The 14,812-nt window shown below is 47.8% G+C and overlaps 1 protein-coding gene across 2 annotated transcripts in view; it reads left to right on the top strand.

The window, feature by feature from the left end:
- Window positions 1–6,099: 6,099 nt before the first annotated feature.
- CCDC88C (coiled-coil domain containing 88C) overlaps window positions 6,100–14,812 on the top strand; it is a 121,055-nt gene continuing 112,342 nt past the window's right edge. For both annotated transcript variants that reach the window (XM_041758690.1, XM_041758693.1), the window contains exons 1-3: window positions 6,100–6,324; window positions 7,043–7,143; window positions 13,536–13,644. In XM_041758690.1, coding sequence (XP_041614624.1) covers window positions 6,265–6,324; window positions 7,043–7,143; window positions 13,536–13,644 — 270 coding nt within the window. In that variant the 5' untranslated portion in view covers window positions 6,100–6,264. The remainder of the gene's footprint in view (window positions 6,325–7,042; window positions 7,144–13,535; window positions 13,645–14,812) is intronic.

A 14,812-nucleotide genomic window follows, 5' to 3' on the forward strand; every position in this document is an offset into this window, starting at 1 on the left:
CCCTCTGCCTATTTCTCTGCCTCTCTCTCTGTGTCTCTCATGAGTGAATAAATAAAATATTAAAAAAAGAGATGTGAAATATGACATCAAAAATATAAAACATGGGGAAGGGCAGTAGAAATGTAGAGCTTTAGAATGCCTTCAAACTTAAGTTGTTAGCAACTTAAAGTAGGCTGTTATGAATTGTTGTAAGTAATCCCTATGGTAACCACAAGCAAATACCTACAGTTAATTTTATATGGAACCACAAAAGACCCTGAATAGCCAAAGCAATCATGAGAAAGAAGCAAGCAGGAGGCATCACAATAACTTCCTAACTTTAACCTATATTATATATTAGAAAGCTATAGTAATAAAAATACTATATGGCATAAAAAGAACATCATATAGACCAAAGGAACAAAACTGGGACCCCAGAAATAAGCCCATGCATATACAGTCAGCTAATATTTGACAAAGGAGCCAAGAATAGTCAATGGAAAAGAGACTACCTCTGCAGTAAATTGTGCCATGAAAACTGGGTATTTGTAGGTAAAAGAATGAAACTAGACCCCATCTTACACCGCTCACAAAATTTAACTTAAGATGGATTAAAAATTTAAATATAAGACTAGAATCCATAAAAATCCTAGAAGAAAATATAGGAAGAAAGATCCTTGGGGATCCCTGGGTGGCGCAGCGGTTTGGCGCCTGCCTTTGGCCCAGGGCGCGATCCTGGAGACCCGGGATCGAATCCCACGTCAGGCTCCCGGTGCATGGAGCCTGCTTCTCCCTCTGCCTGTGTCTCTGCCTCTCTCTCTCTCTCTCTCTCTCTCTCTCTCTGTGACTATCATAAATAAATAAAAATTAAAAAAAAAAGATCCTTTACATAGGTCTTGGTAATGTTTTTTTTGTTTTGTTTTGTTTTGGTTTTGGTTTTTGTTTTTTTGATAGGACACCTAAAGTGCAAGTGACAAAATCAGAGATAAACAAGAGGGACTACATCAAATTAAATAATTTTTCTGGGCTTCTGCACAGCAAAAGAAATGATCAACAAAATGAAAAGACAACCTATAGAATGGGAAAATATATCTGCAAACCATGTATCTGTTAAGGGATTCATATTCACCATATATAATGAACTCACACAACTCAAGAGCAATAGAACAAATAATCCAATAAAAAATGGGTAAAGGACCTGAATATATATTTTTCCAAAGAGGACATAAGAATGGCCAATAGGTATATGAACAGATACTCAATTTCACTAATCATTAGGGAAATGCAAATCAAAACCACAATGACACATTACCTCTCACCTGTCAGAATGACCAAACAGATGAAAGACAACAAATGCTGGCAAAGATGTGGAGAAAGGGGAACCCTTGTGCACTGTTGGTGGGAATGTAAACTGGTGGAGCCACCACAGAAAGCAGGATGGAGGTTCCTCAAAGAAATTAAAAATAGAGCTACCATATGATCCAGCAACTCTACTTCTCTCCTGGGTATTTATCCAAAAATAAAAAATAAAATAACCCCAAAACAGTAGCTCAAAAAAATATCTGCATACCCAGGTTCACAGCAGCATTATCTACAATAGCCTACACATGGAAACAAGCTATGTAGCCATCGACCGATATAGATAAATGGATAAAGAATTTGTGGTACACATATACAGTGGAATACCATTCAGTCACAAAAAAGACTTAAATGTGGCCATTTGCAATAGCATGGATGGACTTTGAGGGCATCATGCTAAGTGAAATAAGTCAGAAAAAGACAAAAACCATATGATTTAACTTATTTTCACAAACCAACCCCATACGAACAAGAAAATGTGGTTATCAGAGGCAGGGGCTGAAGTGGAGGGAAAATTGGATGAAGGCAGTCAAAGGTACAAACTTACAATTATTATTTTTTTTTCAAACTTACAATTATTAATTAATACTAAGAAATGTACTAGTGATTCTAGTTAACACTGCATATGAAATTATAGCTGTTAACTACTTGTGGTAATCATTTTACAGCTGCATGCTTTTAACACTGCTGCAGTTCAATTTTATCTCAAACTGGAAAAAGAACATTTTAAAAGCCTACTATAAAGTCACAGTAATCAAAACACTGTGGTATTGGCATAAAGGCAGACATCCAGACCAATGGAATGGAGAGTCCAGAAATAACACTTACATATGCGGTCAAAGGACCTTTAATAAAAATGACAAAATGGTGCCATGACCATTCATGGGGAAAGACTGGTCTTTTCAACAAATGATGTCAGAAAAACTGGATTACCCACATGCAGAAGAATGAAATTGAACCCTTAACTAAGACCACATACAAACATTAACTCAAAATGAATCAAGTTCCTAACACAGTAAAATTTAGAAGAGAGCAGCCTGAGTGGCTCAGCGGTTTAGCGCCGCCCTCAGCCCAGGGCATGATCCTGGAGACCTGGGATCAAGTCCCATGTCGGGCTCCCTGCATGGAGCCTGCTTCTCCCTCTGCCTGTGTCTCCACCTCTCTGTGTCTCTCATGAATAAATAAAATCTTAAAAAAAAAATTTAGAAGAAAACATAGGAGAAAAGCATCACGATATTGGATTTGGCAACGTGTTCTTGGATGTGATGGCAAGGCAACAAAAGAAAAAAATAAGTTGGACTCTGCAAAAAATTTTTTAAAAGTTTATATGTCAAGGGACATTCTCTAGAGTGTAAAAAGGCAACCCATGGAATTATAAGATATTTGCAAATCACCTGTCTGTGTAAGGGATTCATGTTCAGAATATATAGAGGACTCCTTAAATGCAACCACAACCAAAGACATTCAAAAATAGACATTTCTCCAAAGGGGAGATAACAAATGGCAGTAAGGGCACGAAAAGATGCTCGACATCACAAATCATCATGGAAATGCAAATCAAAACTGTAATGAGATGTCATTCACACCCATTGGGATGGCTACTATCAAAAAACCGGAAGATAAGTGTTGGGGAGGATGTGGCGAAATCAGAACCCTTTGGCTCTGCCGCTGGGACGTAGAATGGTACTGCCGCTGTGGAAAACAGGAGGGAGGCTCCCCTCAAAACTAAAAACAGCATTACCATAGGATCCAGCAATCCCATTTCTGGGCATACATTCAAAAGAACTGAAAGCAGGGTCTCCAAGTGGTAATAACAGCATCATTCACAATAGCTAAAGCAGAGAAGCAATCCAAGGGTCTATCGACTAATAAATGGATAATCAAAATGGGATATGTACATACAATGGAGTAGCATTCAGCTTTAAAATGGAAAGAAATTCTGCAATGTAGTATAACATGGGGGAACCTTGAGGACACCACATTAAGGGAAATAAGTCAGTCGCAAAAAAGGCAAATAGTGTATTATGGTCAAAATCATAAAGTCAGGAAGTAGAATGGGGGTTGCCAGGGACTGGGGGTGGGGAAGGAGAACAGAGAGTGATGGCTTCATAGATATACAGTTTCAGATGTACAAAAAGGAAAAGAGGGATGGGGATGAATGGCAGTGCTGGCTGCACAACAATACGAATGTATCTAATTCTACTAAACTAGACATGCAATGGTTAAGGTGGTTTTACATTAGATCTACTTTGACCAAACAAAAAAGAATTATTTTTAAATCATGAAAGCAATATACTCTCATTCTAACAAAAATAGAATACAGAGACATGTTAACAAATAGCCATTCCTCTCCCCCTGACCTCCAAGTTGTACAAATAATCTCAGGTCCTATCAGGTAACCAAGATATGCCATTAGCTTACATGCCATTAGACAGCATTTTCCAGGAAGGGAAGAGAAAAATCCTTTAAAGAATGAAGAACAAAATTAAAATACTTCTGTCCATGAAGCAAAGTATAAAGCAGAGAAATTACTTTTTATGCAGAAATGAGTGAGAAAAGAAATTAAAGGGTTAGGTCTCAGACAGAGTGAGAGCCGAGGGGCATCGAGGCGAGGATGGGGGGACTCTGCTCAGTGGTTAGGAGGTGCTCCGTGTATGCTCCCTGAAGCTTATGCCCCAACCCAAAGGAGACATATGGGGGAAACAATTTTTGTTAAAGTAGTGATAGAACCCAGCAGAATATCAGGAAGATAGTCATCAATATCTTTATAAACTGTTTTACATGCACCACCTTGACCCTCAAAATTATTGTCATATAGGGGGATATAATAATATAATTCCACTTTTAGGGATTAAGAGGCTCCTAGAAAGTATCTCGTCCAGGTCATCCAGACCTTCAAAGCTTTTTCAACCCTGTAACCTGGGCACCATCTAGTTTACCTGATCCCCTGCTACTCAGGCAATAAGGATGCTGAGCTGGTTCTGAGTGAGGCAGGATCTAGGCAATGAACGATGGATACATCCATGATCATGAACCGGTGCAGACAATGACTGATCCCAACATCAGAAATTCCTGAACTGGCTGTGGCCCAGGGACTACCAACATCCCCAGGGACAAATTCTCTCACCATGATGAGAAACGTCCCACCGCAACTGTCAGAAAGCATTCACTAGTCCCCTTGTGCTCCTCCGAGTGAAATAGTAATGCTTATCGAATAACTTTAGAGATCCCACCTCCTTGTGCCTCAGAAAGAGCTTAGGTCAACGCGAAAAACACTCTGGTCTCACAGACATTCTCTACTTTGCAGAACGAGGATCTTCTACACAAAGATGGACGGATACCAGTTACACCTGTTTTCCAACCCATTTTACAATAAGGGCAATTAGGGAATTAATGCATTCCTGGCGCGTAAGAAAACCACTAAGCTACAAACCTCAGTTCCTCCACACTGTCCCCCACCTCCCCCAGTTACCCTGACTTCCACATTTCTCTTAGGACTCTTCATCTCCCACCTGGCTCCCAGGGCCATAGTGTCATCTCACAGGACCAAGACGCGAAACTGGGCTGCAATACCACACTTCACCGACAGATGCCGCAGCCTCAATACCTGACAGCCAACCTTCAAATTACTACCACCACAACTCGCAACCATTCAGTGCCTACTGCATACTTTTTTCTTTTTTTTAAAGTAGGCTCCACGCTAGGCGTGGAGCTCAACGGGGGGGGGGGGTAGGCAGTGGCGGGGCTCGAACTCACGATCTTGACAGCAAGACCTGAGCTGAGATCATGAGTGGGATGCCCACGACTGAGCCACCCAGGCGCCTTGCCTACCGTACCCTAGGCACTTCGGGTCCATCCCGCGCCAGCTGGCTCGTGAGGACCTTCGTTAATTCGCATGAAGTGCTTTGAACAACGAACTGGATCATAGCAGATTATTACCAGCCCAAGGTGAAGTGGCAGAGAGCGACGGGAACGTGGGTCACCGCAGCTGTCTCAGCAGGGTGGTCTGGGCCAGGGCCTGCTTCCCATCCAGGTGGGGCCAGCCACCGTCCTTTCTCCTGTCGCCCTCCACTAAGCTGCTGCTAGGTCCTCCAACCTGGAGTCCGGGATTTGGCTCCCCGACCAAGTGGCAGCAGCAGTGGGGGTTGGGGTCACAGGTGGTGCGGCGGGGCACTGGCCTCCCGGGGAGCTTGCAGAAGGCAGGCAGAGCGGGAGGTGGCGGGGGGGGCGCCAGAGGTCGCGCTCCCACCGTCTGGACTCAACACTAAGTTTCCTCCCTGGGGCCGCCACCCCCACGAGAAGCGCGCGGGCTCCGCTCCTGTCCCGGCGGCGGGCGGCTGGAGCTCCGCGCGGCCGAGGGGCTGCACCTGCCGCGGGGAGGGCGGGGCGGGGAGGGGCCGGGAGGGCCGGGGCCGCGGGCCGCGGGCGACTCCCCAGTCTCCGCGCTCCGCCGCCGGGGGAGGCACGCAGGGGCCGGGGTCCGCGCGCTCGGGTCCGCGCTGGGCGTCCGGGCCGCCGCAGGCGCACGCGCGGGGAGGGCCACGTGCTGGGGCCCGCGGGGAGGGCCCGGGAGCCGCGCGGAGCCCCCCCCGCCCCGCGCCCTGCGCCCCGCGCAGCCGCGCCCGCGCCCGAGCGCCCGGCCCCGGCCCCGGCTCCCGCCCCGGCACCGCGAGGCGGCGCGCCTGCCGCCCAGGGCCGCCGAGGGGCGGGGCCGCGCCCGCATTGTTCCTCCCCTCGCGCCGGGCCCTCCCCTTCCCCCAGCCCCGGGCGGGGCGCGGGGCCGCCGAAGCCGCGGAACGTGGGCTCGCGCCCCGCCTTTGTCTCCCGGGTGCGAGCTGCCGCAGCCCCGCGCCCCGCTCGCTGGCGGAGCCGCTTTGTGCCGCGGCGCGGGGGACCGGGCGTGGAGCCGGCGGGCGCAGCCTCAGCATGGACGTGACCGTGTCGGAGCTCATGGAGCTCTTCCTGCAGAGCCCGCTGGTGACCTGGGTGAGTGCGCCCAGCTCCCTGCCCCATTGTTGGTGCACCCGCCGTGGCCGCACCACCTCCCCGCCCGGGGGCCCGGGGAGCCTCCGGGACTCGGGGGACTCAGCGCGTGCTCCCGGCTGCGGTCGGGGTCCGAGCCCCGGGTCCGGAGGCGTTTCCAGCTCGGGAGCCCGCGCGCCCGGTGCGGGACCTCGCCGCGTTGCGGGCCGGGCGGGGCGGGGGCTCCGCGGGTGCACCTGTTGGCGCCGGGGCGCTGGGCTGCGGCCCCCGCGCGGACCGGGTCTGAGTACCCCCACCCCCCGGGGCTTGAGCACTCAAGGAGAGGACTCCCTGCCCCAAAATACACTCGTGTAGTGTCCGAACCTCAGGCCAGCAGGTGGGTGGCGGCCGAGCGAGAATGGGTACAGGCGGGGGGCGGCGCAGTCACTTCCAGTAGATTTGAGACGTGAGAAATTTATTGAAAAGTCTCTCTCTCTCTCTTTTTTTTTTTTCCGCCTTGGGCCGCTGGAGAAAAGTGGGGAGGAAGTTTTCGTCTTGCAGTCTTGCGTCTGTTGCCTGGCGCAGGATGGGGGGTAGAGGCCCCTGCAAGGGCGGGCGGGCGGGCGTGGGTGACCCCCTGTTCCCGCACCGGCCCTGCCCGCCTTTGCCCTGGAGAGCCCTAAAGACCGTGCCCTCGGGGCTCACTTCCTGCCTTTCTCTCCGCGCCCCGTTTCCCCGGCAGGTGAAAACTTTTGGCTCCTTCGGAAGCGGCAACCAGGACAATCTGACCATGTACATGGATTTAGCGGATGGCATCTTTTTGAACCAAATCATGTTGCAAATGTAAGTTATCTACGGGGAAGAAGGAAAGAGCGATGCTTCGGAAAGTTTAAGGTTGTAGAATGGGAACGTGTTCAAACAGAGAAGGTTCTTTGCAAGTGGGGGGGGGGGGCGCCGGCATCTCAAGATTAGGGTGATTTTTTTCCCTTTCCTGTGAATATGAAGAATTCCGGGACAGCAGGTTGGCAGCTTGTTTGGTTAAGGCAATTTGGAATTGAATGACTTGACTGTCCTCCACGTGGTGTAGATAGGACAACCGACTTCATGCTTAGATATTTGAAGTTTGAGCAAGGAAGTTAAAACAAAAAAACCCTTTTGGGGGGCAAGGAACTGTAACAGTCTGGTTACAGGAAGTGTTTGGGGTGTACCCAGAGCATCCGTGTGACTATGAAGTTTCACTGTAAGTTGGGATGCCTGTGTTTCTGAGCTTCTTTTCACTTGATCATACGTTTTGTTGCTCTCTGGCGAGTGCAGTTGGCTAAGGCCCTTCCTAAGGCTTAAAGTCACCATGTTAAGAGAGCCTTGGGAGTCCGAATGCTGTGTACTGTTTGTAATACTGAGCTTAAACGGGTCTTGGTGGAAGTTAAACTCACTAGCGTGTATGTTTGACCACATCCTTTCCTCTAGCTAAATTCTGCAGCGCCTGATTGACAGCCTGCCACATGTAGGTGTTGGCTCCTACCTCTGCTTTCTGTTTTTAACTCAGGCGCAGGGAACATATTGGAACTGAGTGTCAGTATGATTCCCAGGCACTAGAAGCCAAATAAAACGTCCTAATAATACTCTCTGTGGATCAGCCCCTCGGGCTTACCTACTCACTGGCAACTAAGCAAGTTGTACTTGAGCACGAACCCATTAGCTAATGAGGATCAGCTTTGTGGCCCGCAGAGGAGGAGCATTTATTTAGCTTTGGCATATTCAGCAAGTGGTTTAAATAGATCTACCCAAAAAGGTCTGTTTCAAAAATTTCCTGGGAACATTGCTTCTTTTAATAAGTCATTTGGTGCCATGTTGTAGGAGAGACACTTCAGTTTTGTTTTGTTTTTTAAAGGCACAACTCATCTTCTGAATCTTGTGTTTGATGAGATTCTAAAAAGACAAATGTGTTGCCAGATTCGGCAGTACTTGTCTGAGAACATTGATGAAAAAGTTTTCCTGGGATTGTCTAGTAGCATATTTAAGTCCTGGCAATTTCTCCCCCCCCTGCCCCATTTTGGTGGACCCCGAAAATGACCGGATTCCATTGGTGCAGTGACCGGTGTGTCCTTACCCAAACCCAAGACTGTTTAATTAAAAACAGCAGTATACCCAGCCTTTTCATTCAGTTTTTACACCCAGGCAGAGGGGAGAACAAAAGCCCTGGGACTGTTTCTCTTTCTTCCCTGACCTTTGGAATTCCTGAAGCGTTTACCACTTGCTTGTAAATCAGGAAAGCCTGATGGACCATTCCTTTGAGAAATGCCAGCTCATCACTTGTTCACACTTGGCCCTGGCTAAATTCAGTGTGAAGGGCTTCTCCACTTCCCTTGTAGGTTTTACATGTTCTCTCCTCTGTGATATGCCAAGATAATTATCCCAGAGGTGGGAACTGAGAAGTTTGCAGCTCGTAAAGCCTCAAGCCATGCTTCTGGTGCCTTCTGGCCTGGGTCAGGAACAGAGGAAGGGACAGTGGGGAAGCCATGTGGGTGGAGGAAATAAAGGAGTGAGGGGCACAAGCAGCACACAGTTTACTGATTGGGTGATCGGAATAACCCTGTTCCAGGTGATAGGCTAGAAATCAGAACATTGTTTGCTCCTGGAGGTGGGTAGGGATCGTCTGGAAAGGAGACACAGGTGAACTTCTTGGGTGGGGGTGGGGGTGATGATAATCTGTATACTGACTGGAGTACATTTAATTTTTCAGGACTCCAAAAGCTATAACAAGATATATGCGTTTCACGCTATGTAGAGCTCTAGGTCTGTGTCATACTGGCCAAGTGATACTGGGCACACCACTCAACAATTTAGTTTCCTCATCTGTGAAATAGGAAGTGCCTCCCTTAAGAGATGGTTTTGAGGATTAAATGGGATGATGTGTTGGCAATTAGCATGGTGGTTTGCCACTTAATAGGTACTAGTGTCAATTGCAAATACACTATCTTAAGCCAGAAAGGACTTGAGGCGTCCTGTAAGAATTTTTCCAGTCTTCCTTTCTCCCACATTCTTAATCTCCTGGCTTAGTGCATGGTTCTTAGCTTCGACCCTCTCTCAATGAGAACCAGAGCATACCTGGACTCTGGGACCTGAGTTCAAGCCCCCATCTAACTACATGTAAACTTCTGTGTTCCTTTCCGCCAAATGGAGAAATGTCGGGCTAGCTAGCAGGTCAGTAATAAGGCTGTATTCTGGTTTATCTCTTATGCCAGTAGCTCTGTGTGCTATTGGCCTATTTTGATAAATTCTCTCCAAGTTGGTAGGACCTGGGAAAATTGTAGAGCACTACGCTGCGTAGGTATGGCAAGCGGCTTGCTGGAACTCAGATAAGAGGCCTGTTACCTAACACTTTAGAGCCATATGGAGGCCGGCAGAGGTCACGTGGCTGCACCTGGGCATTGTCTCTGGCAACCGAAGAAGGCTGCCGTAATAGTCTCTTGGCCCTGGCCTCCCGGTGACATCAGTGCCTGGAAGCAGGAAAGCCCTGTGGGCTCAGCTTTCAGGGGAGGCCCAGGTCCAGGAGAATTTCCCCAGTGAGAGGCATTGAATGGTGTGGACCACGGTGCATGGGGGAACCTGCTGAATAGTTCCTCTGTAAATGCAGTCTTTCTGGGTGATCTGCTGGTGCCCAAGGGAGAACACGATTGCTCATTCACTTTGGACATGTTTCTTACTGTCTTGTAGAAAAAGTATTTAAGTGCTTGGACTCTGAAAGCATCAAGTGGTCAAGTTCACATTCTCCGTTCTGCCCCCTTGGGCAAATTACTTAAACTCTCTAAGCCTCAACTTCCAGGTCTGTAATAAGAGGATAGTATTTTATACACTTGGGAGGATTAAATAAGATCATGCCTATAGAAAATGCCCGACAAACATCCATCATTCTTGGAGTGGGGGCGGGGGTGTTTGTGTGTGAGTGTGCGTGCCCACGTGCCTGAACCTGTACTTTTGAGAACGGACACCTTCTGACTTGACGCAGTGGCTGTTGAGTGCAGTTGGGAACTTGGGATTGGGCCTGAGAGCTTGTGCCTTTGCAAGGCCTGTAGTAAGTCTCGCCGTATTTGCTTTCTTCAGACTTTACCCCTGGTACTCATTGCAAAATTCAAGATAATGTATTATTTATGGGTTGGAAATATCCTTTGGTCAAACTGGAGAGTTTCCTAAGTTTGTTTTTTAAGAAAATATTTTTTAAGCGATCTCTACACCCAACATGGGAGTCGAACTCACAACCTTAAGATCAAGAGTTGCACACTCCACCAACCAAGCCAGCCAGGCATTCTGAGTTTTCTGTTTCTAAAAAGCATTTGTAGTAATGCTTTTAATTCCCCGCCATCCCCCCCCCCTCCCCCAGTGTGTTGGAAGAGGAGTTCTAGTCCTGTTCTGCATATATAAAAGCTGAGGGCAAGTGCTTGTTAGTTGAATGAGTTTGTGTTGGCGGGAAAGTGTTGGAGCAAAAAATATTTTTGTGAACTTATGTTATTTCCTCTTTTGACTACAGAGTATGATACTCGTGGGGGTTTTGAGTTCTTAAAAACTGTACCAAAAATTTACGTTGGTTGTAGAAAAATAGGGAAAGAAAAGTGAGCCAGATAAAATTGTCCATGATTTTACCACGTAGAAGTAGCAATGCTATTATTCTAGTGTCTTCTGGATGTCATCTATAGTATATAGATAGAAACTCCTTAAGGGATTTTTATATGGTTGTGCTTAATAAATAAGCATCCTTATTTATTAACCCATGATACACTGTGGACATCCCTATATCAACACATCATTTCTTGATTGATTTTTAAATTTTGGAAGTCTCTGAACTCTCCTGAGTTGGATGAGCTGTCTGAAGCTTGTACCCAGTGTCTCTCTCCTGTCCTCTGACACCTCCATAGGGGACTCTTGGACTTTTGTATTCTACGGCTATTATGCAAAAAAGATCCTTGTTGTAATGATGGCTTTTGGGGACATGCAGTTGTGCAGTGGTGATAGGATGTCCTCTTCCTGGGACATAGGACCAAGTATGGTCCATGTTTGCTAGTGCAGATCTGGCCCTCTAAAATGACAGCCTAGGGCTGGAAGGATCCTGTAGTCATTTTGCAGCCGAGCACCCTGGGGCCCAGAGAACCTTGGCCAGTCCTGTGTCTTCTGACCCCCCCTTTTTTTTTTTTTTTGAGCACAGAAGGGTGGGGGTTACTCCTTGCTGGGACAGTGATGATGAGCCCTCCTTAACCGCAGTTGACTTTTGTTTCTAGTTGTTTCTCCATAACCTCTACCCTGAGAGCCTTAGTTAAAGGATGGAACACTAATGATGGTGATAATTAGTCTAATTACTCATACGGTAAATGTCAAGGCTCTTGTGGAGTGCTGTTTCAGTGAGCTGAACCTGGAGAACAAAAGCAGAGCTGGTTGGAGGCTTCCGCGCTGTCGTCTGAGAGCCTTGCGGGTCCCCATCCGGGCGGGTCCCCATCTGGGCCTGTGTGGTGCCTTTGCACACTCAGTGAATGCGCATCATGCGTTTCCCCCACCCTCCGGCCCACGCCGGGCCCTTTGACTTCAAGCTGGGACGACAGACACAAAACAGAAAACTCTCTGCGTGTTCTCTGAGTTGTGTTTTAAGAAGTATTTGAGTCGCTTAATGAAGTTGCTTCTCCTCGCTTGAGGTATCTGAAGAGAGGAGAAGTGAGCCTTGAAGATAAATTATTTGTAATGTTAAGTGTATTTTTGTGACTAAAAGTGCCCTTGTGGTTGAAAGGCTGAATGCTGCCTCTATTCCTAAATTAATTTCCACTGAACTGTTAACCTTTGTTTTCTCAGTAATGAATGGCTCCAAGAGACACATAACGTGCAAATGGCTTGGCCAGACTCCATTACTGTGTGGGGACAATAAGAAACGTTGTCACATGACGGTTGAAAAGAGATTCCCTGGTTGCCCCAAGGTACCCATGTGATTATTTTAGGGGATCCAGGCTAACTGAATAAAATCTGTGGCTATTACTGCCCCGAATTGGTAAAGGGCTTTGCATACACGCAGTGTACAGGGCAGGGACTCCTGCTGTATATGTCAAACAGTTAATGGTCAAATTCTAAACAGTTCCTATTTAAAAAAAAAAAAAAAAAAGATTGTAGTTTCAGTGATGTCTGAAATGATTTCTACTTGTGGGTTTTAAAAACATTTTTGTTTGTCGATGTTGTGTTAATTATTGGTTTTGGAATGAGCCGTGTGGCATTGAGGTCAATTTCCTTAACTCCCCAAACCTCCTCTGTGCTCCCATCCCCTTGCGAGGCAGATCCCTGAGGAAGAGGCTGACTCTCTGCCCCCTTGCCACCTAAAGACCCCACAGCTAAAACCCTGAAAAGGGCCCTCATTTGAATTAGTGACATGGGAGGGAGGGCTTTGTTATGAAAAGCGTGGGGTGGTACACGGGGAGGTGAAGCCAAATCTGGTCCACTGGGTCTATTCTCTTCCCAGAAGAATCATTTAGAGAAGTGTCCCGGGAGGGGAGGTAGGTGAGTGGAAATACAGATCACTTGATTCAGATTTCTAGTTTCATCACAACCAGACCTGACTTTTGCCTGAGATTAGAAAATAAAGGACGCCGTGGGGGTTTCCCACATGAATTATGTAGATCTCTGCTCTTAGCCTTTCTCGGAGGGTGCCTGGTACACCATGTCACATCACAGACTCCTGCTGTTGGTTTTTCAGGGTAGAATTGTGTCCCCGACATGTCAGTCACAGGCAGCATCAGCCCTGGACCAATCTGATCCCAGGAATGGGGACCCCAGTGAGATGGAACGTGAATGATTTTAATTTATTATGTCAGGAAATGTACCATATTTTTCCCCTCATTATTTTATATGTTTTTGTTGGTTCAGCTTTTAATGTTTTTAATCTTCAAACAACTTGTTTCGGTCTTTATTCGGTAGAATTTTTGGGGTCTGCATCGACAGCTGGTAGTGGTTTATGGGTGCTGTTAGCAGGAACGGAAATAACTTTGACTCACGGCTGTGCTGGGTTGGTGCGGGGGCGGGAGCAGGGAGGTGATGGGGCCTCCCCTAAGGTCCACAGCTTGGCAATGGGGTAATAAGGATTTGACTCGAGAGGAGCCAGTAGTGTCGGAGGCTGGGGGTGGCCTGGAGCTCACCCTCAGCTGGGAACTCGGGTGGGTGGCAAAATGCTGGGATGTGCAGTTTCCATTCTCCTCTTTCTTTTCTAGAGACCCCAGGCCAACAAATCAGCGCATCAACAAACATGTAAACAACGACGTGAACCTCCGCATTCAGAACTTGACCATCTTGGTGAGAAATATCAAGACCTACTACCAGGTAAGGGCTGGGAACTCTGTTCCCCTGAGGTTCTGTTCTGCATCTGGTGGTATCGTCCCTGAACGGTTTCCCCGCAGGAAGCCGAGAGGAAACAGTGTTCATGGTTAGGCATGTGCTTGCTCAGGCTTGGTGTATTTTCACTTGCATCCTTTTTTCTTTGCGCTGTGGAAAGGGTCAGATGTTGGATCATTTTGTTCAGGGAAATGTCCTTTGCGCTGCGTGCAAAGCATCGTGCCTGGTATGGTGGGGACCCCAGGGACTGTTCTTGATTCACAGCCGCCACCCCAAGAGTGCTCTGGAACGGGGATCGGGCTCTACCTGGGGCACCCTGACTGGGTGTCACCCACAGTTGAGTGAGTCTTTGTTGAGGAGCAACTGAAAGGATGGAGAGAGATAAGGAACCATAGAACAGTTGTTATTCAAGCCCCCAGCTTGTGGATAGGAGCACTGGGGTTTACGGTGTGTCCTCTTGTCAGATGCTCCCTCTGTCTCACCAGCAGACAGGTGATGGGCTGGGCAAGGGGGCCTGATGGGGAACGGCTGCTAAAATCCCCATACCAGCCTTCGGAAGGTCAGCAAGGTGGGAAGGTTGATGTTAATGGGAAATGGATTTAAACTGTGTTATCTCAGAGCTCTGGGTTGTTTTGGTTTGTTTGTTTAACATTTTTAAAGATTTTATTTAACAGAGCGCACAAGCAGGGGGAGCGGGAGAGGGAGAAGCAAGCTACCCACTGAGCAGGGAGCCCGATGTGGGGCTTGGTCCTAGGACCCTCGGATCATGACCTGAGCTGAAGGCGGATGCATCACTGAATGAGCCACCCGGGTACTCCAAAGAGCCCTTAGCAGCAAACCTTTTCTCCCCCTAAACATTTTTTCTTGAGACCCCTGGTGAATCTCTAGTGACTCTGATTGACTTGAGGGTTAGGGGGGCCCCGTGTTCTCTGCTCAGCACCTCCTCTCCCACTGGGGCATCTCTGTAGGTTCCCAGGACCTCAGGGAACACAGTTTGAGAACCGCTGCCCAAGAACAAACCTTTTCCAGAATTCATGCTGGGGCTTCGCTGATTCCTTGGGCAGACTGCCTCTGGGACCTGTTGCTGGCATCTGCTTCCTGGAGTGTACCTTGGTCTCGGTGCTGGGGTTTAGGGATCCTCTTCGGAGGTGAGGTC

This window comes from Vulpes lagopus, chromosome 6 (genome assembly GCF_018345385.1).
Source record: "Vulpes lagopus strain Blue_001 chromosome 6, ASM1834538v1, whole genome shotgun sequence".
In the NCBI taxonomy this organism is placed as follows: Eukaryota; Metazoa; Chordata; class Mammalia; order Carnivora; family Canidae; genus Vulpes; species Vulpes lagopus.